The 27,240-nt window shown below is 46.3% G+C and overlaps 1 protein-coding gene across 1 annotated transcript in view; it reads left to right on the forward strand.

The window, feature by feature from the left end:
* The window catches only part of Fam169b (family with sequence similarity 169 member B), a 99,298-nt gene that overhangs the window by 16,739 nt on the left and 55,319 nt on the right, over window positions 1-27,240 (forward strand). Inside the window, exons 3-4 of the mRNA XM_029535540.1 lie at window positions 16,584-16,714; window positions 20,620-20,719. Of these exons, the coding sequence (XP_029391400.1) occupies window positions 16,584-16,714; window positions 20,620-20,719 (231 nt within the window). The remainder of the gene's footprint in view (window positions 1-16,583; window positions 16,715-20,619; window positions 20,720-27,240) is intronic.

Below are 27,240 nucleotides of genomic sequence, written 5' to 3' on the forward strand. Positions count from 1 at the left end.
CGTCTCTCGCTCCTGAGGACAGGAGCTATTCTTTCAGCCATCCCTTCCTCTCTGCTGACCTTGTCCTCAGGCTATGAGCTGAAATAAATCCTTCCTGAAACTTCTTTAGTCAGGTAGTTTGTCCCAGCCACAGAGAAAAATACCAAACACACTTACCATTATTACCTTGGAGCTTTAACTTTTTCTTGTTCCTTAAATTAAAATGTTTTATATTGTATGGTCAACATCAGCTTAGACTCTATCCAAGTTTATTATTGTTTTCCAGTCCCCAACGCTTCCTAACGAGACTTTTCTTCCAGAGGTCAATTACCTATATACTAATGTGCGTAAGAAATTGTAGGTCTTCTCACAGCAAACTCTCAATGATATGTTTCTAATATTTCTTTATTTCCTCAGACGTCTTGGAAGTTGTTTTTGCTAGAAGGAGGATGAATGTTCTTTACCTTTATTTAGCTCATTAAAATAACACATTCCATTGTTTCCTATCTTCCATAGTTTTGTGAAGAAGGCAGCTGTCCACTTATTAGCAGCCAAGTGGAAAGATCTGTAGATCCGTTCTTTCTTCCTGAACGCTTTCAGGTGTGTGTGTGTGTGTGTGTGTGTGTGTGTGTGCTGTTTTGCAGTTTGACTAGTGTGTTTAGGTGGGCGATTGGTTAAGATTACAGAATCTAAGAGTAGGTGTCGCCATTAACTCATCTACGGTTTCTTCACCTTTGGATTCTTCCTCCGTCTTCTCCTCCTGGAACTTTAATTAGACTGCCACAGCACCCTGTACCTCACATCTGTGCTTGGTTTCCCTTTACTCATGTTCCAAGTGTACCAGCTCTGTCACTGTCTCAGCTAAGACATTCTGTTTTAGAAATTCTACTTCCCTTTCCTCCCCAATTCTTACTGGGCAACGTGGAAGGTCTCGGCGCCCTTTGTTCCTTACTAAAGTGTCTCCCTGATCATGTTTAATACCTGCATCTCCTATAGCCTGTGGTTTCAGTGTGCCATACATAGTCTGTCTGCCTCTTCTTTTTTTTTCTTTTAAAGATTTCCTTATTTATTTTATGTAAGTACACTGTAGCTGTCTTCAGACACTCCAGAAGAGGGCGCCAGATCTTGTTACAGATGGTTGTGAGCCACCATGTGGTTGCTGGGATTTGAACTCAGGACCTTTGGAAGAACAGTCGGGTGCTCTTACCTGCTGAGCCATCTCACCAGCCCCTGTCTGCCTCTTCAATGGTATTTGTTTCACCATATGCTCGGAGTCTTTTTTTTTCACTTAGTCCTTTTGTTTGTTTACTTTGGCTTTGAAACAGGGTGTCATTATGTAGTGCCGACTGGCCTGGAGCTTGTTACATAGATCAGTAAAGCCTCAAATTCATAGAGGTCATTCTACCATTGCTTCCTGAGTGACAGGATTAAAGACATGCACCACCATGCCCAGAAGCTTGGGGAGTTTTACAGGTCAGGTTCCAGTAACCTCGAGGCTGGTACCCTTATCTTTTGCCCAAATACACAAGTGGCTGAATACTGAAGAAGGTGGAGCTTGGCTTTCAGCAGTTTCCAATGCACTATGTGAAAGCTACCCTTCTGAAGGCTTCCCATGCTTTTTAGCTTATACTGGTTAGAATACCTCAGTAACATATTTAATATTTTAGAGGATTGGACATCATAGTTTTCTGTTGGTATGTTCCTTGACTTTCTCATAATGCTAGAATCATAATAGACCTAGGCTGCTTCCTGGGATAGTTCATGAAGCCACCACAGTTGAACACTGCCAGGTGAATTTCATTGGCCTTTTTGGAAAGAGGGATTAAAGTACGTCAGCGTGCCAAACCTGGCTCACACGTGTCATCTATCTTGTCACCTTCACCGCCATCTCTAGTCTAAGCTGTCTCTGTGCTTGCCTGAACTTTTTGAAATGCCTCTGACTCTGTCCCTTACTTACCACAGTATGTTCTGGATGAAGCATTAAGCATTCCTTCCACGCATCCATTTCTCTCTTTCCAGTTCTTGCAAAATTCTCAAAGTTGACGTCAAATACTAAGAATATATTGGCAAAAGACCTGAGAGGACATTTCCCCAAAGAAGATATACTGGTGAACACGGGAAAGATGCTCTCTACATTGCCAACCATCAGGAAAACACAAGTGGAAACCACAGGCTGCTCTCCCCTCCGCCCCACTGGGTGGCTGCCATAAAACATCAGCAAAACAGGCAGTACAAGTGTAGCTGAGGATGGGGAGAAACTGGAATCCTTGTGTCTTGTTGACAGGAGTGTAAAATCTTACAGCCTGGTGTGGAGAGGGTAGGCGCTGTAGTTCTGTGGTACAGTGCTTGTCTAGTATGCCTGAGACCTGGGCTTCAGTCTTCATTCCTGCTACCAGAGAGGACAAAAGGAAGGGAGGAAAAACGTGGTATGGAAGTTTTGAAAATAATTAAACAGAATTACCATATGGTCCAGTAATTCCTTTTCTGGATGTACAGACCGGAGGACCACAAGCAGGAACTTGGACAGTGTTTGTACCTCCATGTAACACATTTCATATGTAAGAGATGGAGAGCAACTGAAGTGCCCTTTGTGACAAAATGTTCTCAACAAAGAACTTCATTCGGCTGTGGAGGAAGACTGCAGCTACAACAGGGATGAACTCTGAAGACAGTGTGCTTAGTGAAACAAGGCAGCTGCAAAAGGTGAAGACCAGGTGGTCTCACTCACTTAGCAGTCAAACTCGGGAGCTGGGGCGTGTACTGGCTGCAGGGCGCTGGAGAAATGCTAGGATCCGGAATGTGGAGGAGGGTGCTCTTTCAGTCTGAGAGGGTGGAGGAGTAGGGAGGACGGCACAGTGGTACAGATGTGCTTAAGGTCACACAACTGTACATGGCCAAATGGTAACCACAATGAAACTATCTGAAATAATTATGGAGATGTATTGTGATTCCCATTAAAAAACTAAACTTGAAGGCAGAGGCCAGATAATCCATCCAACCCCCTTCCCTGCCTGCAACAATGTTTCTCTGTGTCATAAGCCCTGCCTGGCCCAGAACTCATTCTGTAGACCAAGCTGTCCTTGAACTCAGAGACCTGCCTGCCTCTGCCTTCTGATTGCTGGGATTAAAGGCTACTCCTGGCGATAGTTTTTGTTTTTGTTTTTGTTTTTTTTCTTTTTCGAGACAGGGTTTCTCTATGTAGCCTTGGCTGTCCTGGAACTCACTCTGTAGACCAGGCTGGCCTCAAACTCAGAGATCTGCCTGCCTCTGCCTCCCAAGTGCTGGGATTAAAGGCGTGTGCCACCACGTCCGGCTGGTGATAGTATTTTTAAAAGTTCATTTACGGGCTGGAGAGATGGCTCAGTGGTTAAGAGCACTAACTGTTCTTCCAGAGGTCTTGAGTTCAAATCCCAGCAACAGATGGTGGCTCACAACTATCTGTAATGAGATCTGATGCCCTCTTCTGGTGTGTCTGAAGGCAGCTACAGTGTAGCTGAAGGTAGTGCATGAAAATGCAAGTAGGATATTCCTTTTTCTTTTATGACTGGCTTATTGCCCTCAGTGCAGTGGCCTCAAGTTCTGTTCACGTCAGTTGCCGCTAAATTCCTTTCCCTTTTAAAGCTGAACTACATCCCATGCTGTGTGTAGAGCACATCTCTCTGCCAGTGGACGCTGGAGTTGCCTTTTGCTTTGGTCTTTTGTGACCAGTGTTTCTATAAATAGTTTGCAAGTTCAGCATCCTCAGAACTAGGGCCACCATGAACACTTGACTGACATTTAAAGTGAGTGGTTAATTCAATATTAATTAGTAGGGAGACCTGGCGAGCTGGCTCGGCTGTTGAGACTAACCACTGCTGATGCAGAGGGCCTGCGTTAGCAGGCATCCTGACTCCTAGCACCTTGCACGACTTGTAACTATCTGTAACCCAAGTCCCAGTGGCTCTCATGCCCTCTTCTGGCCTCTGTGGACATCAGGTATACACAGGCATAGATGTAGGTAAATACTTAATACCCACAAAATAAAAAAGCTTTAAAATAAATTAGTGGGAGGTGAGTCATCAGAGCTCTGCAGGAAATCTCAAGGTCTGGATTTGAGTTTTTTACTTCATTACTAATTAACCTTTGAATCTCTGTTCCCTTATTGGACAAACGGTCAGTGCACTGTGCTTTATTGACTCTGGGGTTGATACACATTTCACCCAAGTTGTACGTGTAAAAGCCCTTTGGAAACTGGCTACCTCTGCGAGTGTGAGGTTTCACCATGGATTTTCATATGATCATGTGAAAATACATCATTACCTCTGCCCCATCCTCTCGTACTTTAGAAACATTGTTTATCCAAAAAACCCCACAAAATATCATGTTTCTTTTCTATTCCATCACAATAACACTGAGGCAGTACCCAGCTCCATGCAAGCGTCAGCATTCTGCTTCCTGTACTTCTCAGCCTTAATTTAGACACACAAGTCTGGCACTCTGTAAAAAGCAGTTATCGAGATGCGGTTCCAGTTGTTGAGAAGCAGATGTTTCCCCTCAGCAAATCCTCTCAGGTCAGAGGATCCGGTTGAACTCTGTGATGGCTGTACCTGGTTGTCAACTCCACCCGGAATGAGCTACAATCCACAAACAGAGGGCATACCTGTGATCTAGATCTTGAGACTGGAAGACCCAGGCCTTTAATCTAGATTTTGAGGCATAGTGGCCATGATGGGCTAGGCCCAGGCAAGGTGGTGCACACCTTTAATTCCAGGAGACTGAGGCAAGCAGATCTCTGAGTTCAAGGTCAGCCAGGGATAGAGTATATTACAAGTAAAAAAAAAAAGCTTAGGCCCAGACATGGTGGTACACATCTTTAATCTGGGCCATATTCTGCTGGAGGCCTACAGAAGGACAATGGAAGAAGAAAGGGCTCATTCTTCCTCAGTTTGCACTTACTTGCCAGCACATCTGTTGGAACCTTCTTCAGGATTCCAGCTTATACTGAAGACCAGCTGAGACACCCAGCCTTGTGGGACTGAGCGACTACTAGGTTCCTGGACTTCCCATTCACAGCTGCCCATTGTTGGGTGAGTTGGACCACAGGCTGTTAGTCATTCCAGTAAGTTTTGTGACTCTAGAGACCCCTGACTAATACAAACTCCACCTATTCTCGGGGGGCTGCACATCAGAAGGATGAGCCAAGCTCTTGAGCAGTGGGGCTGCCGCTGAGTCCACACCCCGGCTTCCTCACTGAGACTCTGGGTGCCTTCCTCTCTACCCACTGGCTCTTCATGAAGCTCACATGCCGAAGCTCACATTTGTTCCTCTTCAGAAGTTTTGTTGTTTAAAATGTAACAGGTGAGCACGTGGGGGATGTGGGTTTTGTATAGAAGTTCCTGAAGTCAATAGAAAAGCCCTGATGTTGGGTTGGGTCTGAGAACTGTCGTACAACGGGTGCATCACAGTGGTGAGAGGTTATTTTTCTTTGTCCTTTGGGTCCTGGGTGGTATGTGGCTCTAGTTCCACGCTGGACGATTGGCCTACCACAGCGCTCCTTCCCTGGCTTCAGGACTGCCATACATGCTCCGTCTTACTGATATTAGGGTATTTTCATGTTTTTAGCGATTAAACTCAGAATGTTAAGACTCAGGTTTTCTGCTCTTGCTCTCTTGCTCTCCTACTCTTCTTGCTCTTACCCTGTTCCTTTCTGTCCTTTGTCTCCCTATTCCGCTCCCCCCTCTCTCCACACGGTCTTGGCAAGCCTCTACTCCTTGTCTCTCTCCTTTCTCTCTGTCTCTACTCTCTTCCCAATTCTACTTCCGATGCCCTAAATAAACTTTATTTTCTACCATATATATGTATGTATATATACACACTATATCTATATGTACACACACACACACATATGTATATAATACTGCTTGTCCTGTGGGTATGACAACCCCCCTCTCCCTTTCCACCAGCAAAGCCCAGACAAATAGTAACCTCACAGGTGACCAGCTGGGACTGAGTGGCTCCATGTGTCAAGGGTGAGGAACTTGCACTTGTAGCAGATGTGACCAGGAGGCCTTTGGCCACCATACATATAGAAGCAGCTACTGGAGATGCTATTTCCTATTCTCTGTCCTCCTTCTCAGGGATGCCATATATATCACTGAGTATGACTCTTCCTTGAATGTTCAAGGAACAGAATGCTACAGTCTCAAATAATATATTTTTTAAAAGTTTATTTTTATTTTTTATTGGATTTTTATTTTGGCTTTTTTTTTTTAAAAGATGTATTTATTTATTATATGTAAGTACACTGTAGCTGTCTTCAGACTCTCCAGAAGAGGGCGTCAGATCTTGTTACGGATGGTTATGAGCCACCATGTGGTTGCTGGGATTTGAACTCCAGACCTTTGGAAGAGCAGTCAGGTGCTCTTACCCGCTGAGCCATCTCACCAGCCCTTTTTTTTTTTTTTTTTGGCTTTTTGAGATAGGGTTTCTCTGTGTAGCCCTGGCTGTCCTGGAGCTCACTCTGTAGACCAGGCTGGCCTCGAACTCAGAAATCCACCTGCCTCTGCCTCATGAGTGCTGGGATTAAAGGCGTGCGCCACCATGCCCAAATTTTATTGGATTTTTTTATTAGATATTTACTTTATTTACATTTCAAATGTTGTCCTCTTTCCTGGTTTTCCCTCTAAAAACCCCCTATCCCTCCCCACCCCCCTCACCAACCCACCCACACCTGCTTCCTGGCCCTGGCATTCCCCTACACTGGGGCATAGAGCCTTCACAAGATCATGGGCCTCTCTTCCCCTTGATGACCCACTAAGCCATCCTCTGCTACATATGCAGCTGGAGCCATGAATCCCACCATGTGTACTCTTTGGTTGGTGATTTAGTCCCTGGGAGCTCTGGGGGTTAGTTCATATTGTTCCTCCTATGGGGCTGCAAACCCCTTCAGCTCCTTGGGTCCTTTCTCTAGCTCCTTCACTGGGGACCCTGTGCTCTGTCCAATGGTAGGCTGCGAGGATCCACCTCTGTATATGTCAGGCACTGGTGGAGCCTCTCCAGAGACGGCTGTAACAGGCTTCTGTCAGTAAGCACTTGTTGGCATCCACAATAGTGTCTGGGTTTGGTGATTGAATATGGGATGGATCCTCAGGTGGGGGCAGTCTCTGGATAGTCATTCCTTCAGTCTCTGCTCCAAACTTGGTCTCTGTAACTCCTTTCATGGGTATTTTGTTTCCCCTTCTAAGAAGGCTTGAAGTATCCACACTTTGATCTTCCTTCTTCTTGAGTTTCATGTGGTCTGTGAATTGTATCTTGGGTATTCCGAGCTTCTGGGCTAATTAATATCCATTTATCAGTGAGTGTATATCATATGTGTTCTTTTGTGATTGGATTACCTCACTCAGGATAATGCTTTCTAGTTCCATCCATTTGCCTAAGAAATTCATAAATTCATTGTTTTTAATAACTGAGTTAAAAGTTTATTTTTTGTGTGTATGTATTACGTGCGTTTGTGAATGCCAGCGTGCACATTCCGGGGCACATATGTGAAGGTCAGAGGACAGCTTTTGAGAGTTAGATCCAGGACTTGAACTCTGGTCACCAGGCATTCTCAGCAAGCATTTTTACCTGCTCAGTCCTCTTGTTGTCTCTTCTCAGATATTTTTGAATGATTCAGGGGAAAAGTGGTTTTATGCTGCTCATTTGCACTGTTATTCAGGTTACAAGACTAGACCTTCATATTAAAAGCAGTTAGAGGCTGGAGAGAGACGGCTTACAGGGAAGAGCTCCTGCTGCACCGGTATCATGCAGATCGGAAGCACACCCCTGTACCCGTGTGAAAGCTGAATGTGGCTGGGCACACGCCTCTAATCTCAGCACTGTAGGGTGCAAACATGGATCATGTTGAATGATTGCTGTCCATCTGCCTAGCTTCAGAACCAGCGAGAGGCTGGAACAGAGCAAAGACTGATTGATAGGGCAGGACATCCAATGTCCTCTCTGGGTGGCTAAGCATGCACCCCAGAAACATGTACTTACAGCATGTAATAACTGAGCTTTACCGGAAAGGGAGAGGGGCTTTGTCATACACCCAGGACAAGGCAGATGTTCCCCGTCCCTGCTCCCCCGCGTTGTATGTATTTGGGACAGTGCATGTATGCATGCCATGACATAAATATGAAGGTTAGAATGCGCTCTCCCTCTCTTACACACACATACACACACACACACACACGCACAGCAATTAGGAGCTGAAACATACTTATATCATAACTATCACTGCAAGGTAGGAAGATTTAGCAGATTCTGGCGATAGCAAAGTTTCTAAAGTTATCTGCAAGAAAATGAGAAGCCCTGTATTTATATAACAAACACTCATAATGAAGTTATTCAAACCCTTGCTTCATCGTATTGTATTAGCTACTTACTACTACTGAGAGCTGGCCATAGGTAACTCTTTATTATCACTAAGATGGTTTATACATTGCTTATTTCATTACAAAACAAAACCAGGACTATGTAAATGTTTGTGTGGGTGTCACATAAAGTCATCCGCATATTTTACCGTATTAGATGAGGGACAAGTGATTGTTGCAAGCTGGCCAATATTAATCATGCCATAACAGAGCAACAGGCAGCCTGTCAATCACCAGGGAATGAAACCCCACTGCCAGCCACCTGCAGACCTTCCACAGCGCCTCCTTGACAATTTTGCTCATCTGCTCAAAAAATTCTAACATATTCTACATTCTGTCTTCCAACTTAAAAAAAAAAAAAAAAAGAAAAGAAAAAGAACTTTGCTAAGAATATTTTGGCAATCAGATGCTTTTCAAAAAAACAACAAAAATATCCAAGTGTTTATTGGCCTCACCTTCTGTTCTCTACTTTATTGGAAAGAGACGTACTGTCGCACCATAGACGGATGCCTTTCCTGGTGGCAGGTTCTTCCTGGTCTGATTCTGGACTCAGACTCTTGCCTGTTTGCCATCTCTAATAGGGATGAACCCTTCCCTTCTTGTATTTTTTCAAATACTGTTCTCCAAGGTATGTTCTGTCATCTGGCAAATGGCACTCTGGGACCAGAGTCCCCTGTTAGCTAAGTTTGGGATATAAATCTGAATGCTGCGAAATTTCCTTTCTCTCATCCTTCCCTTCCCTCCCTCCCTCCCTCCCTCTCTTCCTTCCTTCCTTCCTTCCTTCCTTCCTTCCTTCCTTCCTTCCTTCCTTCCTTCCTCGCGTCTTCTTCCTCCACCTCCTCATTTGTGTTTGGTACTGTGCCTGGCCTTTTTATTTTACTTTTTTAAAGATTTATTTATTTTATGTATATAAGTACACTGTAGCTATACAGATGGTTGTGAGCCTTCATGTGGTTGTTGGGTATTGAATTTAGGACCCCTGCTCGCTCTAGTTAACCCTGATCGCTCTGGTTGGCCCAGCTCACTCAGTCCCTGCTCGCTCCGGCCCAAAGATTTCTTTATTATTATAAATAAGTACACTGTAGCTGTCTTCAGACACACCAGAATAAGGCATCGGATCTCATTATGGGTGGCTGTGAGCCACCACATGTTTGCTGGGATTTGAACTCAGGACATTCGGAAGAGCAGTCAGTGCTCTTACCCGCTGAGCCATATCTCTAGCCCTATTTTACTTTTTTGTAAATTAAGCACATTGGGCTGCCGATATAGCTTAGCCACAGTGTGGGTGTTTGGCTTGTGCAAGACCATGAACTCAGTTTCTAGCACCAATAAACTAGTAAACAAATAACAAGATAAAGATGAAATATCATTATCTTCAAGTTCCTGGCTGGGCGTGGTGGCGCACGCCTTTAATCCCAGCACTTGGGAGGCAGAGGCAGGTGGATTTCTGAGTTGGAGGCCAGCCTGGTCTACAAAGTGAGTTCCAGGACAGCCAGGGCTACACAGAGAAACCCTATCTCGAACCCCCCCCCCAAAAAAAAACCCCAAAAAACCTCCTTCCCCTTCCCCTCCCCCTGAGCAGCTTTTTTCTTTGTGTAGCCCTGGCTGTCCTAGAACTCCTGCTCTGTAGACCAGGCTGACCGTCAGAGACCCGCCTGCCTCTGCCTCCTGAGGGCTGGGGTTAAAAGCATGAGCCGCCACCACTAAACACCCTCCTCCCCTTTTAAGAACTTATTTACTTTTATTTGAAGTGGATGAGTGTGCATGTATATCTATGCCCCCTCTGCAAGTTGACTGGTCTCTCTGGAGGCCAGAAGAGCATGCTGGCTCTCCTGGAACTGGAGGTACAGAGTAGTTGTGAGCCTACAGGTAGGCGCTGGGTACCGAACCCAGGTCCTGTGGACATGCAGGTTCAGTCGTCTCTCCAGCTTCAGCGGGGCACCCTTTAATGGGTTCTTTGGAGGCTCGAGGTGTGCATTTGTGAATTTATTTTTTTTTAAACCTCATTCAATTTACAGGCGCAGCCCTATGGACTGTATGGAGTTGAACCAACAGGCACCTCTGGTCAAGCCAGGGAACCTGCTGATGAGGCGGCTTTTGGATTTTGAGACATTTCGATGTTTCAGGGATGCCCTTTACTGTGTTTGCAGAGCACACGCCTTAGGTAGGGTTTTACTGCTGTGAACAGACACCACTTATAAGGAACAACATTTAACTGGGGCTGGCTTACAGGTTCAGAGGTTTAGTCCATGATCATCAAGGCAGGAACATGGCAGCATCCAGGTAGGCATGGTGCAGGAGGAGCTGAGAGTTCTACATCATCATCTGAAGGCTGCTAGCAGAATACTGACTTCCAGGCAGCTAGGATGAAGGTCTTAAAGCCCACGCCCACAGTGACACACCTGCTCTAGCAAGGCCACACCTCCAAGTAGTGCCACGCTCTGGGCCAAGCATATATAAAGCATCACAGCACACACAGCTGTCTTGCTGCACGCGTCTAGAGTTTTCTGCTGTCGGCCCATGTCTGAGGAGAAACTGGTCTTTCACTCTCTGCAGAGCCCAGAATTGGTCTTTTACCTTCCTGTAGTAGAGTCTTCTCTAATAAAGATTCTAGAATAATTTCATTTTAGAAGGAAATTCACTTGTGAACAAAAACAATGAAAAAGCCACTTGCATGAAGATACAGAAAAAATAAAAAAAAACCCACGAGAAAAGACGTTCCATCTGTGTCACCTGCTCAGGCTCCTTTTGATGATGGAACGGAGTTTAGCTTTGTGTCCTTGCATTATCTGGATCAAGAATCCTCCTTACTGTAATTGAAGAACAACAACCCACATGACTAAAAAAAAAAAAAAAAAAAAATCCTGAGTGACTCCAGCCAGCTTTTCCAATGACATAATGCCCCATAGTTACTGCTAGGTAGTGCCTTCCGATAAAGCCAAGTTTGTTAGACCGGGATGCGTAAAATTTGAAATATTTCCTTGGTGTGTCTCAGGATAATAGTCTCGTCTTAGAAAAACGGTGCTTTGCCAAACATGAAAGCATTTCCCTGATCTTTGTGGTAAGGGAGTATGGGGAGAGAGTCTTGTGCAGACGGCATTCTGAGAGTCCGTGCGTTGAGCCCGCCGACGTCTGTGTTAACTAGCGTTGCTGTTTACGGTCCAAGGACCGTGCATTTCTGGCCAGCTATCTGCACATTTGCCCTTCTGGATTGAGTGACGGCTGCCTCGCTGGGCTGTGGGTGACAAGAGTCTGAGCAGCTCTCAGAGCTCAGGCTTTGCTCAGGGAACGTCAAGCCTTCTCCATATTTTCTGTAGAAGAACACTCTTGAGGTATACCGTTATTTTTTATTTTTATTTTTTTCGGGTGATACTGCTAAGCATGTGCTCAAGTGAATCCATAAAACCCGGGCTTTATCCAGGAATTTCGACTTCTTTACAGTCTGCAGTGAGGTATTTTCAACTGTATGCCTTTTTAATAAAAGCGTTTAGTGTTACGCTGCAGAGATTACATTCTTTTGGCTTTGGAAAAGTATTTCCTGTTCGGTTCAAGCCATGAAGGCCTGTCGGGCTCACATCTGGAACCTACAGGGGAGGGGCCTGTCTTCCACCGCCAGAATCAAGAATGACCTATCCCAGCCCGGACCTGTTTACTTCCCAGGGCCCCCTGCGGTGGGGACTCTTGGGGGTGATGCTAGGGCTTCCTCCTGGGATGGAGGAGGAGAGCCCCCCCTTTACTTGGTGAATCTTCAATTTTCAGGTTCCCCTAGTTTTCGACGTTATTATTTTTTTTTTTAAGATTTATTTATTTATTGTGTGTAAGTACACTGTAGCTGTCTTCAGACACACCAGAAAAAGAGGGCATCAGGTCTTTTTACGGATGGTTGTGAGTCACCGTGTGGTTGCTGGAATTTGAACTCAGGACCACTGAGCCATCTTTCCAGCCCTCCCCTAGTTTTCCATAAGGCTTACATAAACATTTTCTTTGTAGAGGAGAGCTATTGAGTTTGGGGGTGGTGGCATTTTCCTCAAGAGTGGGTGTGAGGTGGCTATTTAGGATGGATGTGGTGTTGTGGCCCAGGTTGCAGGGTGCCCCAGGTGTCCTGCCTGATGATTAACCACAGTACTTAATTTATGTTTCCTGCTACCCCGTCAACAGAAAATGACTCCCACTTTCAAGATAATCAGGGTGGGCCATAGCTTGCCAATTCCAGCAAGCATTAGGATTTCGAGACCTTCCTAGATCTACCCTGTGGCCTTTGTGGAAGGCCAACCACCACAACGTTCTCTTGTGGACAGCCAGTGTCTTGGGGGCACTGCCCACGTGGTCTTTCAGGGTAAATGATCTCATGATGTGAGCAGGGCGTAACACGTTCATGACGTTTGTCCTAACCACATGTGACCAGAAAGTATGCATGCCACTAGTTGGCAAGCATCTAGCCTTGGCCCTGGTAGCCTTGGATGGGTGGATGGGTGCCTCTCCCAGTGAACCTGATGAGGACAGGGTCAGCTTCTCCATGGGGCTGATCAATACGCATTCTTTGTCAGTTCTGCAATCCACACCTCACAAGGGGATGGATATGGTCCGGATATGATGAGCATCTTTCCTAAAACATAGGCTCAGAAGCAGAATACAAATACAGGTCTGGTCTCTCTCTGCCCCGAGGCTGGTGTTCCTGGAGTGTGGTTATCTCGAGAATGGTCGATCCTGAAGCTGGCACCCACAGGACAAATGTGGCATGAGAGTGTACCCCGGATCCAAGCCGCTCACCTGCTAGCTTCTCTTAATTTATTGGCATGCTCAGTAGATCTTGTTGCGTACTCACAAGGAGCCAAGTGACCAAGACTGTGAAACAGCTGTTAATATGGAAAGCTCCATGGAACAGCCACCCACATTCCCCTAAGTGTTTCCTATGGGAAAGGCCTGGGCATGGGGCTGGGAGTGGATCAGAGTTGCGCTTCACAAGCCCCAGCTGCTCTCATTGTGTTTGAGTTAGGAGGTGGCAGAGCTATGACAAAACCAAAGGACAAGTTGGAAGGGTTTTGGCTATAGGACAGAGAGGTCACCAGGCTATGTCAGCTCCTATCCTAGGCTGAGGTGGTGTTTTAGGTAGGGTTTTACTGCTGTAAAAGGAAAAACATTTAATTGGGGGCTGGCTTACAGGTTCAGAGGTTCAGCCCATTATCATCTAGGCAGGAAGATGGCAGCATCCAGGCAGGCATGGTGTAGGAGGAGCTGAGAGTTCTACATCTTCATCTGAAGGCTGCTAGCAGAATACTGGTTTCCAGGCAGCTAAAATGAATGTCTTAAAGCCCACGCCCACAGTGACATTCCTACTCTAACAAGACTGCACCTACTCTAACAGGGCCACACCCTGTAATAGTGCCAGTAACTCCGTGAGTCCTGTATGTACAAACCATCACAGATGGTATTTGAACTTGGGTCTCAGTGACTCATAGGGTCCTTGATTTTGTTTTTTTGGTTTTTTTTTTTGTTTGTTTGTTTTTGTTTTGGTAGGGGTGGTGGTGGTTAAGGAAGGCTCCTCAGGAGTGCTGGCTGTATCCTGTCAGCCTTGAGGATGGAGTTGCAGGAATTGGAGTGTAGGGGCTACCGGAGCCCATTGGGTGCTCCGCTGTAGTGAGAGCTTTGACTTAAACACTTGATCTAATCTGAATGCTTTACCCAGAGCTCGGAAGCAGACAGGCCTAGCTAGATCCATGTTTCCTTATTCTCCTTAATGACGCCTTGCTTCCTTCCCTGTGAATTGGGGGCAACCAGGATACAGTGAGAGAAAGGCTGGTCACTCAGCTACCTCTTGGCAACTGGAACCTGGAGAAAGTTGTCGCTGTTAATTATGTATGGATGGAGATTAGATGGATGGGAGGGTGAGGCCTTTGATCTGAGTGAGGGATGGACCAGGGGACAGGTGTCGGCTGAGTTTGTCTCTGTGACAGACTCGAAGCAGTCTCTGGGTAATTTGATGTCCTTGGGGTCCATCTGACTCCTGCACAGAGTCATGACAATCCAAATAAGGAAGGAGGGTAGGTCTGCCTGGGTTTGGCGTCTGCAGGCCTGCACTGTTGCTAAAGGAATTGCTGATCGTGCTGGACTTCCTTGAGGCACGTGTGACCTCTTCACCAATCGAAGATCTTGGCTCTATAAAGACATAGCCATTGCTATCAAATAAACCACCAACCCTTGATGTCTTTATTTTTAAATCTTCTGACAGTGCACTTCTATGGACATTGTGTGTGTGTGTGTGTGTGTGTGTGTGTGTGTGTATACTCATGCTTTATAAAAACTTGAGTAGTGGAAGAATGTCCACTCTTCCTTTAGTATCCCATTGGTGACTGGTTCAAAGACAGCCTTTAGATATCCGAATCTGCCCATGCTCAGGTCCCTTGCCAGATGGCTCATTTGTGTGCAGCTTATTCATGTATTCCTGGATACCCCAGTCTAGAGGTGACTTGGAGTTCCTAATACAAGTAAAAGTCATAGAAGCAGTTGCTACATTTTACTCTTTAGGGAGTCATGAGAAGGCCATCTATACAGGTCCTGTGCAGTCTCCCACCACACCCCCAGCATTTCAGTCCATGGTTGGTTAAATCCATGGATGCAGGGCCTCCGGACAGAGAGGCTGTCTGCCTCCACTCAGCTCTGGGCAACCTGTGCACCCACGGCATTTGCACCCAGGAAAGTGGGCCTGATATTTTGGGCGGATGCAACCATGCCCCTGTCCACTAACCTTGGCAGCTTGTATGCCTTTGAGTATCCCCCCCCCCCCCCGCCAGGAGCTGATTGGCAGACGTAAAAATTCCTCTTAGGAAATGGAGTGAACTGAAGGCTTGAGCGTTTTGCTATCAACAGCATTTTGGATCCTCAGAGTGACTCCCGGAAACAATGGCTCTCCAGAGAGAACGAGAACCTGAGATGCCACAGAGGCTGGAAGCTGGACTGCCTGTCCAGGTTAATCTCTGTGAGAGGAAGATAGGTGGATTAGGTGGAGGATTAAGGGGAGGGGAGGAGGAAGAAGTCGAGGGAAGCCTGTTACCCTCATAGGAGGCCAGGAGGTGAATCACAGATAGAGATGGGGTGTGGTCCACAGAAAAAGCCCTGAGTCCCTGTGCATGTGGATGCTAGCCAGAAGCAGGCAACATCTTTTTTGCTCACTGCAGAAGGGGCAACTGAGTGCTGCTTCCAAGAACTGGACGCAGCCAATTTATATGATGATTCAGGGGGTTGGTTTCTGTCAGAGATGGGATGGGAAAGATACAAGGACCGTTGCAAAACACCTTAGATTAATTTCTTTGCAAGGGGGTGGGAGGATGTGCTCTTATACTCACAAGCCACTGTACCCTCAGTGCCTGGTGGTGGGGACAAAGGGGGGAACCCTAGGGACTTGTATAATGACCATAACTAAGAAATGGTTCCCTTAAGTCACAAGTGACAGAAGCGTCGAAGTTGCAGCCAGCCGTTCTTTGCCTTCAGGGAACCTGCTTGTGTTCACTGCCTCTGAGAGGACCACAGTGAAGGATGGGAAATCACTTCGAGTGTGTTTGAGTGTGTGGCTGGGGGGGGGGTGGTTAAAAACAGTCTGAGGGAATGGGTGAACATAATTTTTTGAAAATTTTTTGCATCTATGTGTTTGTATGTGTGCAGATCCATGTAGGTATGTGTTCATGTATGTGCTGATGTGTGTACATGCATGTGGAAGCCAGGGATCAACCTCAGGCGTCATCCACCATCTTCCTTGTTTTTTGAAGACAAAACCTTTCACAGGCCTGGAATTATTTGATTAGAGAAAGCTGGACTGTGTCTGCCTCCCCAGGGCCTGGGTGACAAGCTTTTTTTTTGGTGGGGATTGGGGATGGAACTCGGGTCCTCCTGTTTGCATGGGGAGCCCTTTACTGAGTCATCTCACCAGTCCTGACTATGATTGTTAAACCAAACTGTTCCTTTAAAAACTTGAAATAGCCAGGTGCAAGTCTTTATTCCCAGTGCTCCGGAGGCAGAGGCAGGCAGACAGATCTCTGTGAATTTGAGGCCAACTTGGTCTATAGTCTGAGCTACAGGCCAGCCAGGACTATGTAGAGGAAACCTGTCTTGAAAAAAAACCAAACCAAACCAAACCCAAAACTGAAATAATTAATGTTCCTTTTAGTGACAGTGCAAAATTAATTTTATCCCCCCCCTCTTTTTTTTCTCCTACAGAGGCTTACCCTGTGGACATCCTGGAGGATGACCCGGAGGGCCAACAGGCATCAGCACAGGCTTACTATGAGATGCTCAGGGAAGGAGCCCAGACCTCTGCAGAGGTTATATCCCTTTCCACTGGGGAGCAGGTATGTTTAACTTTTCTTGGCGGAGGGCTCTGTCCAATCTAACTTAGAAAGAGAGATGACATAGGAACAACATCTCAGATTTAGAAGAAAAAAAAAACACACAGACAAACGAAGCTTCTGGAGGGAATACGAAAGAATTCGTATAATGGTACTTACCCGGACCCCCCCCCCCAGTTCTATAAATAAAGACCCAGAAACTCTTTATATATATTAAAGCTTAGGCCTTTAACGTGGGCTCTCTCCCAGCTATTCTAACCTGACTAATTCTGGCCTACGTCCCACCACATGGCCAGGTCTACATCTCTTGTTCTCTGAATTCTCCATCCACCACCGCATCTGGCTGAATCTCTCGCTTCTGATTTCCTCTCCCAGAGTCCTTTCTCTGCCCGGAAGTTCCGCCCTCCGCTTCCTGCTTTGCCTTATTGGCCGGCAGATCTTTGTTAAAGCCAATCAGCAGGTACAGAAGGATGAATCTTTTATCAATTAGCAGACTGGTGAGGGGCCATTAGCTCTGCGCTGTTACCCAGGGATACACCTTCACACACTCTACCCTAACAGATTCTGCTTGATGCCAAGGAAACCCTTCACTGGGATTCTGAAATTCTGAGTGTGAATCTAGTGGGACTGGCATGGGGTGGGACGTAAGCCGGAATTAGTCAGGTTAGCATAGCTGGGACTGAGTCCAAGTTAAAGGTTTAAGCTTTAAAATATGTAAGAGTTTCCGTGTCTTTATTTATATTGCTGGTGGGTCCAGTTGGTGAGCTGTGGGGCCAGATAACCTGTGGGAATCCTATTTCTTCCACGGACGAGCTCGGTTCTCAAGGGTTTGCTCCTCTCTTAATCTTGATGTTCTCACTGAATTCAGGGCATTAACACCACTTTCCTCGTGGGACCGGTGACGAGGGTTAAATGAGATACTGTATGTAGCGCCCAGCTGAATCTCAGTTTCTTCATTTTAAAGTGAGGGAGGGGCCCATCTCTGCCCTCCAATGTTTGACTCAGTTCTGACATTTGACTTGGGATGAAGCTGTGTCACTTATAATGTTTTTGGGTTGATGAGGTTCTGTGCATTGTGAATAGGTTCTGCAAGAGGACACAGAAAACTAGAAATTTTATTTGTTGGGATTGTGGCAAGACTTAAAAATAATGTGTTATGTGTGTGTGTTGGTGTGTGTGTGTGTGCCTGCCTGCGTACACACACATGTATGAACATATCAATGTATGTGCATATGTGTAGACTCTAGATGAGAACCTGAGGGTCCATTTATATACAAAATACAATCTGCTTTGTGTTTTGAGACAAGGTCTCTCACTGGCTTGCCAGCAAGCCTGGGGCTCTGTCTATCTGCCCGTTTCTATTTCCCCAGCGCTGTTTACAAGCATGCTTTGTTGTATCTTACCTGTCTCTTTGTATATGCTATGGGGGAGTAAACTCAGGCCCTCCTGCTTACCAAGTTTGCACTTCCCTGACTGTGCCCTCTTCCAACCCCGACTTTCTAAGACTGTTTTCCTTACAGTAGGCAGTATCCACATTGGTTTTAAGTGTGGATCACTAAGTGTGGAGATGGTTGTATCTGGCAGGCAGGCAGAGCTAGTAGAGGAACGTCTTTTTGTCCCAGAGTTAATGAAAACAGTGGCGTGCGCAGTTATAAACCGTGGCTTCCTTGAGAAGTCTTTTAGAAGACTACCCCTCCAGTGGGGGGACCTCAAGCTGTTGAGCCCCAGTGGGTGCTTGCTGGCCTCATGTGCTTTTAGCGCCACCTAGTGGTGATGTAGGAAAAGGACATGGCTCCATCGGACACTGATGGCTGCTGGGTGCTGGTGGCCAGGGGGAGTTTGAGAGATGCAAGAAGAGCTGTGGTCCCAGTTTTTTTTTTTTTCTTTTAGGACACAGCTTCCACAGTCTGCTGTTACAACACTCATACTTATGAATAACTTAGAAAAATAAACTCCAACATGCAGCATACTCATCAAAGGGATAAGGCCAAAGTTACTAACAAAAACAAAGGGAAGCAGTTGCTGACATGAAGTTGTTTGAAGGTGAGATGACATGCCAACACGACTATGGACTTCTTTCTTTCTCCTTTCCTAAAGAGAAGGGAGCTAGGAGACACCCATCATTTGGATCTCTACTATTTAGCAGTGAGTAGGGACGCAGGGGCAGGGGGCAGGGGGCAGGGAGCAGGGTGCTATCTGGCACACTGAATCCAGCTCACCAGGAGTGAGCCTCCTCACAGCTGACACAGCAGGGGCTTTTGCTATCCAAAGATTCTCTGGCTGAAAGGAACGATGAGGAAGTGGTTTGAGGAGACACTGTCTTGACTTTCTTCTTTTCACAATTAATTCTTTTCTTGTCTTGACGTGGCATTTAAAATACATGCTGATTTTTCTGGTTTAAAAAACACACATGGAGCTGGGTGTGGTGGCGCACGCCTTTAATCCCAGCACTCAGGAGGCAGAGGCAGTGGATTTCTGAGTTCAAGGCCAGCCTGGTCTACAAAGTGAGTTCCAGGACAGGACAGCCAAGGCTACACAGAGAAACCCTGTCTGGAAAAACCAAAAAAACCAAAAAAAATCCCACACATGTTCACTGTATTGTGTTTAAGGCCTACAACGAAGGACAGAGGGAGCAAAGTTGTGTGTGGTTAACTGTTATAAACATGTTGATGCGTTTCTTTATTTTTACATTTCTACTTTCTGCATGCATTTAAATTATTTATTTATTTATTTTGGGAGCCAGGGTCTTGCTGTGTAGCCCAGACTGGTCCAAGAACTTGTAATCTTCCTTCTCTATCATTCCAAATGCTGAGATTTTTTGCCTGCTTTAAAAAACCTGGGTAAGATTTTCCTCTGAATACGATGTGTCTACAGTAAGCTTCTTTCCAGGTCGCTGAGATGTTTTGTGAACTTGGTGCTTAATGGCTTTGTAACAGCCACCCCTGTGGATGATCCTCTCCAGGACGTTTCATTAAAGTCACTCCGAAAGAGGGAGGTTCCAAGATAGTGGCCAGCCCCCCCCCCCCCTTCCCCTGGATTTGCCAGGAAACAGTTCTCTATAATGGCGGTGGTCTGCTGTAAACATTTTATAAGAACCTGCCCGCCTGGCCCAGCTGCACATTCTTTTCTAATTTTCCTATAGTCTCAGTTTTCAAAACAATGTTGGTCATGGAATGTATTGACCTTCTTGTGTCAGGAGCTGGGAGCAGAGGGTTGACTGTTTATAAAGAGGACTTTTAGATGTGGCCCTCAGAGGTAATCTGGCTCCCCTTGATGGTTAGCAAAACCTCCTGGGACTGAGTCTTTTCCGTTGTGGGGCTTAAGGACATGGCAGACAGAGGACACACCTTCGCGGCTGCTTTCAGAGCTGGTACTGGGGTCACAGACAGCAGGAGCATCTATGGGGTGGAGGTGGGGGCCGGGGGCTACAGCCTGGTCTCATTCTACTGAGCGTCTACTAGGGCTCTCGAGATGATGAGAATGGCACCATAGTTGTCTGTGTGAGGTGGAGTGAGGCTGTCAGCCTTGCAGGTTGAGGTCTATGGAGGTCCAGGATGGAGAGGACTAAAGGAGCAGGAGTCACACACAGGAAGAGGGGGAGGGGGAGGGAGAGGGGGAGGGGGAGCGCTCTAAGGGTGCTTGGTAGTGGAACAAGTGTCTGGTGTCTGATCCATGCATTGATTGACAGGTGACCTTGGGGTGGGAAGGCTTTCTGCTGGAGGGCAGAAGCAAGACCAAATCACGGGTGGCTAAATCTTCCATCTCTGCCCTTCCTGCACCCTGCTAAGTTTATCTCTGCTAACAGTGCTCCTTCCGTGAGCACTTGGCTGCAAGTCATTCCCCATGCCTTAGTGACTGACATGAGAGCAGAATAGTAATTTTGTTTGCCTTTTTTTTTTTTTTTTTAGGTCACACTTGAAACTTCATCTCTTTGTTTTTGCACGATGTACCATGATGAACCTCAACATAAAATACTGGGTTTGGTTAATCCCCAGGACACAAAGACAGGTTGGTAGTTTTTTTTTTTTTTTTTGTTGTTGTTGTTGTTTTTTGTTTTTGTTTTTTATTGATTTGTTCATTTATGTGCACTGGTGTTTTACCTGCATGTCTGCCTGTGTGAGGGTGTCAGATCCCCTAGAACTGGAGTTACAGACAGTTGTGTGATGTTATGTGGGTGCTGGGAATTGAACCGGGCTCCTCTGGAAGAACAGCCAGTGCTCTTAGTTGAGTCAACTCTCCAGCCCCGTGCTGGTAGTTATTAATGGATATGGTGTTTATGACCAAGCTGTACATTCAGCCTGATTTTTTTTTTGTTGTCGTTTTTTTGTTTGTTTGTTTGTTTTGAGACAGCATTTCTGTGTATCTCTCATTGTCCTGGAACTTGAAATATAGATCAGGCCGGGCCTGGTGGCACAGGCCTTTAATCCCAGCACTCGGGAGGCAGAGGCAGGCGGATTTCTGAGTTCGAGGCCAGCCTGGTCTACCAAGTGAGTTCCAGGACAGCCAGGGCTATACAGAGAAACCCTGTCTTGAAAAACCAAAAAAAAAAAAAAAAAAAAAGAAAAGAAATATAGATCAGGCTGGTCCCAAAACCAACAGAGATCTGCTTGCCTTTGCCTCCCAAGTGCTGGGATTAAAGGCACATACCACTACTGCCCAGTGAACCCTGGGTTTTAAAAAACAGGAATCTTGATTTTGTGGTATACAATGTCTGGGGATTTTCAATGTCTAGGGATGCAGTGTGGTACATTCTTATTTATACTTTTTTTTTTTTTTTTCTCATTTTTCGAGACAGGGTTTCTCTGTATAGCCCTGGCTGTCCTGGAACTCACTTTGTAGACCAGGCTGGCCTCGAACTCAGAAATCCACCTGCCTCCGCCTCCCGAGTGCTGGGATTAAACGCATGCGCCACCACGCCTGGCCTTATTTATCCTTTTTGAGACATGAATCATCTTGCATATCTCTGACCACAGTCCCTACCCAGAGCTGCATTGGGGTTCACTCTTGCTGTTCCCCTTAACAGAAGTTCCAGAGCTGTGGGCACTGGGTAGGATACTACTGGGATAGTCCCATGACCTTGTGAATGAAAGGGTCATTCTCATCTCCAAGTGTAATGAACGAGGGCCTCACACTGCTCAAGTGACTTGCCAAAAGCCTTCGGCTAGAGCATGGGAGGGCTCAAATTTTGCAAGGTGACAGTTGGGTGGGGGTTCTGTTTCTGACGGCGACAGTTTGGTCTGTGACTCATTTACCCTCTCCCAAATTATGGAGAGACTATTTGTGGCAGGCTTCTGCTTCCTGGAGTGAGTCCTCCGGAGAGAGGCATAAGCATGGTCAATTGTGCCTTAGGCAGAGGCATGGAGACTGCTGGCAAGCGAGCCTTGCTGGGCGGGGCAGTGGTGGAGCACACCTTTCGTCCCAGCACTTGGGAGACAGAGGCAGGCAGATTTCCGAGTTTGAGGCCAGCTTGGTCTATATAGTTCCAGGACAGCTGGGGCTATACAGAAAAACTCTGTCTCGAAAAACAAAACAAAACAAAAAACCAAACCAAACCAAAGAGAGCCTTGTTGGGAGGAGATCTAGTGGGTTGGTCTACCCGAACCCAGTGCACCAGCGAGCTGGTGGGAGGCATCTGACTTCTGACCTCATGACAAGCAATCATTTGAGGCATTTTTCTTGTTTATTTTGCCTTTACAATGCCAATGGTTCCTTTCCAGGAAGACGTAATAATCATGGTACACTGGTAATACACTTTTTAACTAGTTAGGCCTCGTGAAATGACGACATTTTGAGATTTTTTAGGTCTCTAACTGTTTTCAAAGGAAGACTGTTGTTGCTCTCCACCTCTCCTGGAGAAATGCTTTTGCTTGTCACCTGACATCTGCCTGGAGTTTAGGCTCAGAGGATCCCTTGTTCCACTGATGCCACAAAGTCCAAGGTGATGTCTTCGAGGACAAGCTGTTTAAAAGTACGCGGGGCTGTTCTTCATGAACTGTGAAACAGCTCATTTAGTTGTCTGGGTGTTTGGGGTGTGTGGTAACAAAGCCTCCTGATTGCCCTGGGCTGACAGAGGTTGTACTGGAGCTCTCCTGTCACAGTGAGGGTGCCTGATGGCTCTCCATCCAACAGAGCCACCGCTGCCCTGAGGAGAGGGCCCACGATAACCTCAGGCTTTTGATACCACCTTGGGTTTGCAACCCCACTACCAGGAGCAGGGAAGAGGAGTCTTTCAAGGCACCTCTAAAATAACTCATTTTAAGAAAATGTCTAGGGCTGGAGGGATTGCTCAGTGGTTAAGAGCACTGACTGCTCTTCTAGAGGTCTTGAGTTCAATTCCCAGCAACCACATGGTGCCTCACGACCATCTGTAATGGGAATCTGATGCCCTCTTCTGCTGTGTCTGAAGACAGTGACAGAGTACTAACATACATAAAATAAATAAATCTTAAAAAAAAAAAAGAGAGGGCTGGTGAGATGGCTCCGTGGGTAACAGCACCGACTGCTCTTCTGAAGGTCCTGAGTTCAAATCCCAGCAACCACATGGTGGCTCACAACCACCTGTAAGGAGATCTGGCACCCTCTTCTGGAGTGTCTGAAGATAGCTACAGTGTACTTACATATAATAAATAAATAAATCTTTAAAAAAAAAAAAAAAAAGAGAGGGCTGGTGAGATGGCTCCGTGGGTAACAGCACCGACTGCTCTTCTGAAGGTCCTGAGTTCAAATCCCAGCAACCACATGGTGGCTCACAACCACCTGTAAGGAGATCTGGCACCCTCTTCTGGAGTGTCTGAAGATAGCTACAGTGTACTTACATATAATAAATAAATAAATCTTTAAAAAAAAAAAAAAGAGAAAAAAGAAATAATAAAAAAGAAAATGTCCAAATATCAGCAGTTCCCCCAGCCCATGTAGACACTGAACAAGAATCTGACATGGGGCCTTAAAGACAGTCTGCATGATGTAAACATACAATGGATTCTTAGAAATCTGTTTCCCATTTGCACTGTACTTAATTTTCTGTTTCCTTTTAAGAGTGTACCCCGATCCATATTCATAAGTGCTAAGGAATCTCACTGCGGGGCCCCATGCTCGTATGTAAAAGTGCTTTACATAAAGTTTCCGGATGACTTCCTGCTGCTGCGGGCCCCATTATTGCTGGTTGCATTGTTGTCGATCCCAGAGGAGTGTTCATGAACTTGTTGCCCTGTGCGCTCCTTTAGAAGGTGTCTCGAGGTCTTCAGAGAATGCACATCTTGGAACTTGAAGCTTGCAGACTCTAGAGTAGAAGGACTCTTCACAGCTCTGCCCAGTCAGTGTGCGTCCCCTACCCTTGTGCTAAAGTTGTGTCTCTGGAGAAGGGAATTGCTGGCTCCAGTACCATTCTCTTTGTCCTATGCCATTATCTTTGCATGCTGGTGAAGGCGGATGCAAGTTTAAATGGAAGCTAAAGGGATCCAAAGCTGTTTGATCAGTCCTGCATATGAGTTAATTATTGATAACTGTGTGTGAGTTAATTATTGATAAGCCGGTTGACTCCATTACAGTGACTTCCGATAAGTCTGTAAGCAAATGAAAAACATCCTGGAAGGGCAAATTCCCCAGTGGTAAGCAGTTGATGCTGCTGGCATCTTGCTCAGATGTGGGCGAGGACACCGGCCACCATTTTCCCTGTGGGGGAATTACAATTGCGGTCTGCCTAAAGGTGACTTCGGAGACAGGGCCTCTTGTCTCTGCTGCTTGTGAGCATTTATTCCGATTTTCTACATAGCAGCTGGTTGATATTCCCTAAGGGGACGTAGACATAGGTACCCAGCCTCCCCCTTTCTTAGCTTCTCAAGGGCCTTTATATACTTTCTCATGTTTTATTTCCCTTCTTTATTAATTATTAATTAACCCCAAGTGTTTATGACTATACAAAATAAGTCCTCATGCCAAATGAAAGGCGACTTCCCCATCTTTATTAAATCCGAAGCCCTCGCCCTAGGATCCATGATGGCTGCCTCCGGTGGCCTTGGCCGTTCTTGTTTCTTCCTGTGTCTTGACTGTGCGGTAGGACGAGTGTGGATTTGGATGTCACGTGAAGCGTTAGGAAGTCATGCAGGTGTCAGCCGGGCTATCTGGCTTCTCTGAGCATCAGGTTTGCTGTTTACAAAATGGAGAACATGCTATGCTTCCCAGGGTATTTGTGGAAACCGAATGACTTACGGCAGAAAATATGATGCTTTGGGACAGTTCCAGCAGTGAGCAGGGTTCCCAGAGTCGACCAACGCAGACCTTGGTCTACATCTTTGCATGACCATTGTGTGAGAGAAACACACGATTTCAGAGGGATATGCTCGCACATTGACTTCTGGCCAGACTCTGTGAGCTGGAATTGTGTCCTGCAGCACATTCAGCTTGCCACACCACAGGCAGGCTAGTTTGACTCTGAACTACACTAACTGGGAGGTCGTTCCTCTACAGACCCCAAAGTGCCTATTGTGTAATGAACTTGATCCCAAAACAGCAGCTGATCAGGGGTAGGCTGGGGTGGGGCCGTGTGGCCATCCTGGGTAAGAAAGAAGGTAGCCATTCTACTGAGGGGAGATGCCAGGAGCCAGCTGTGGTCCAGTGTTGCAGGAAAGGAAGACAGCATTTCTAATGACCTCTTTTGCTGTTCAGGTCATGTCCGTAGCAGACGGCATTTGTCCATGTGTTTAGGAGACAAAAGGAGGGCTGGGGCAATATCTGAGGAGACCTGGCTGCAGATAAGGGATTTGGGGGCCCAAAGCTCAATGTGGGGAGCTGGAGAGATGGCTTGGCAGTTACTCAAGCTTCTACCAAAGTCTGGATTCAGCATAAACCAGCCGGGTGTCCCACATACTCCTCTAACTCTGGGCCCAAGGAGCTGATGCCACTTCTGACTTCTGCATGTACACACACACACACACACACACACACACTCACTCACATCATACTTGCACACACAAACACCATCACACACCACAACTCACAAATCATACACTTATAACACACACAAACACACAGAGCACACTCATACATTCACACCAACACTCATACATTCACACCACATACACTCATACATACACACACACACACACACACACACACACACACACACACACACTCATATACTCATACACTCACACCACACATACAAATGAATAAACAACTAGAAGACAGCCATTGATAGGGCTCTGCAAAGTAGGTTTTAGCCACAGAAGGAGAAAATGGATCATCTTTGAAGAATTCTGTTTCAATTCTAAATCCATCAGTTTAGCTCAACTTCAAATATATCAACCATTCAATTCTAAATATTTTGTTTTCATTTCCTGAGACTGTGTCTTGCTTGACTAACTATAAATCTTACTTTAAAACAAGAGGGAGCAGGCACTAGCCCGATGTCCTGAGCTGGGGTGAGATGGCTGTTCCTAAGACTTTGGTCTGTGTAGCTGTGGAGCCTTGTGGGTCGCCAGGCTGAGAAGAGGACAAGCAGCTACTGAGTAGTGGCCAAACAAGTGAATCTTTGCATCTGTGAAGCGCTGGTCCCTGCATCCTGGGCTGGCCTGTTCCATTTTGGGACGGCAGCTCAGGCTATAGGACAGAACATGCTGACATGCCTGCCATGTGTCTCCTTTCTGACCTGGTGCCTCCCACATCTGGCCATCCTGGTGGGTGGGTGGGTGTGGTCTCCTCACAGGATGGCTCTTCTAGAGTTTGGAGTTCCCTCCTTTCCTGTTTCCCATTCTCTGGTCGTTGTGGCTGTGGCTTCTGTAATGTTTCTTCCGCAAAGTGGATCATGCAGGGACTTTTAAAGTCACGCCTGACACTGTCACCTGCTCTATCTAGTCTGTCCCTGACTTCCTAGGCTCTTGGGAAGAGCAGGTTTCAATCCCAGGTCCATAGTTTTAGGTTCTGGCGGCTGTGGGATAATTTGTGAGTCTACAGCCATTTGCCTTGGCAGTGAGGATGACCCTCTATGACTGCCAGGTATTTGACATTGGTTTTGGGGTTCTGTTCTACCCAGCTATCTTAGTTAGGGTTTTACTGCTGTGAATAGACACCATGACAAAGGCAACTCTTATAAGGACAACATTTAATTGGGGCTGGCTTACAGGTTCAGAGGTTCAGTCCATTATCATCAAGGTATTAACATGGCAGCATCCGGGCAGGCATGGTGCAGGAGGAGCTGAGAGTTCCGTGTCTTCATCTGAAGGCTGCTAGCGGATGACTGACTTGTAGGCAGCTAGGATGAGGGTCTTAAAACCCACACTCGCAGTGACACACCTACTCCAACAAGGCCACACCTCCAAATAATGCTACTCCCTAGCCGAGTGTATTCAAACCATGACAACATCTGCATCTAGCCTTCCTTCCTTCCTTCCTTCCTTCCTTCCTTCCTTCCTTCCTTCCTTCCTTCCTTCCTTCCTTCTTTCCTTCTTCCCTCTGTCCCTCCCTTTTCTTTCTATCCTCTGTTTCTGTCTTTCACTCTCTTTTATGTGTGTGTGTGTGTGTGAGAGAGAGAG

This window comes from Mus pahari, chromosome 1, assembly GCF_900095145.1.
Source record: "Mus pahari chromosome 1, PAHARI_EIJ_v1.1, whole genome shotgun sequence".
NCBI classification, from domain to species: Eukaryota; Metazoa; Chordata; class Mammalia; order Rodentia; family Muridae; genus Mus; species Mus pahari.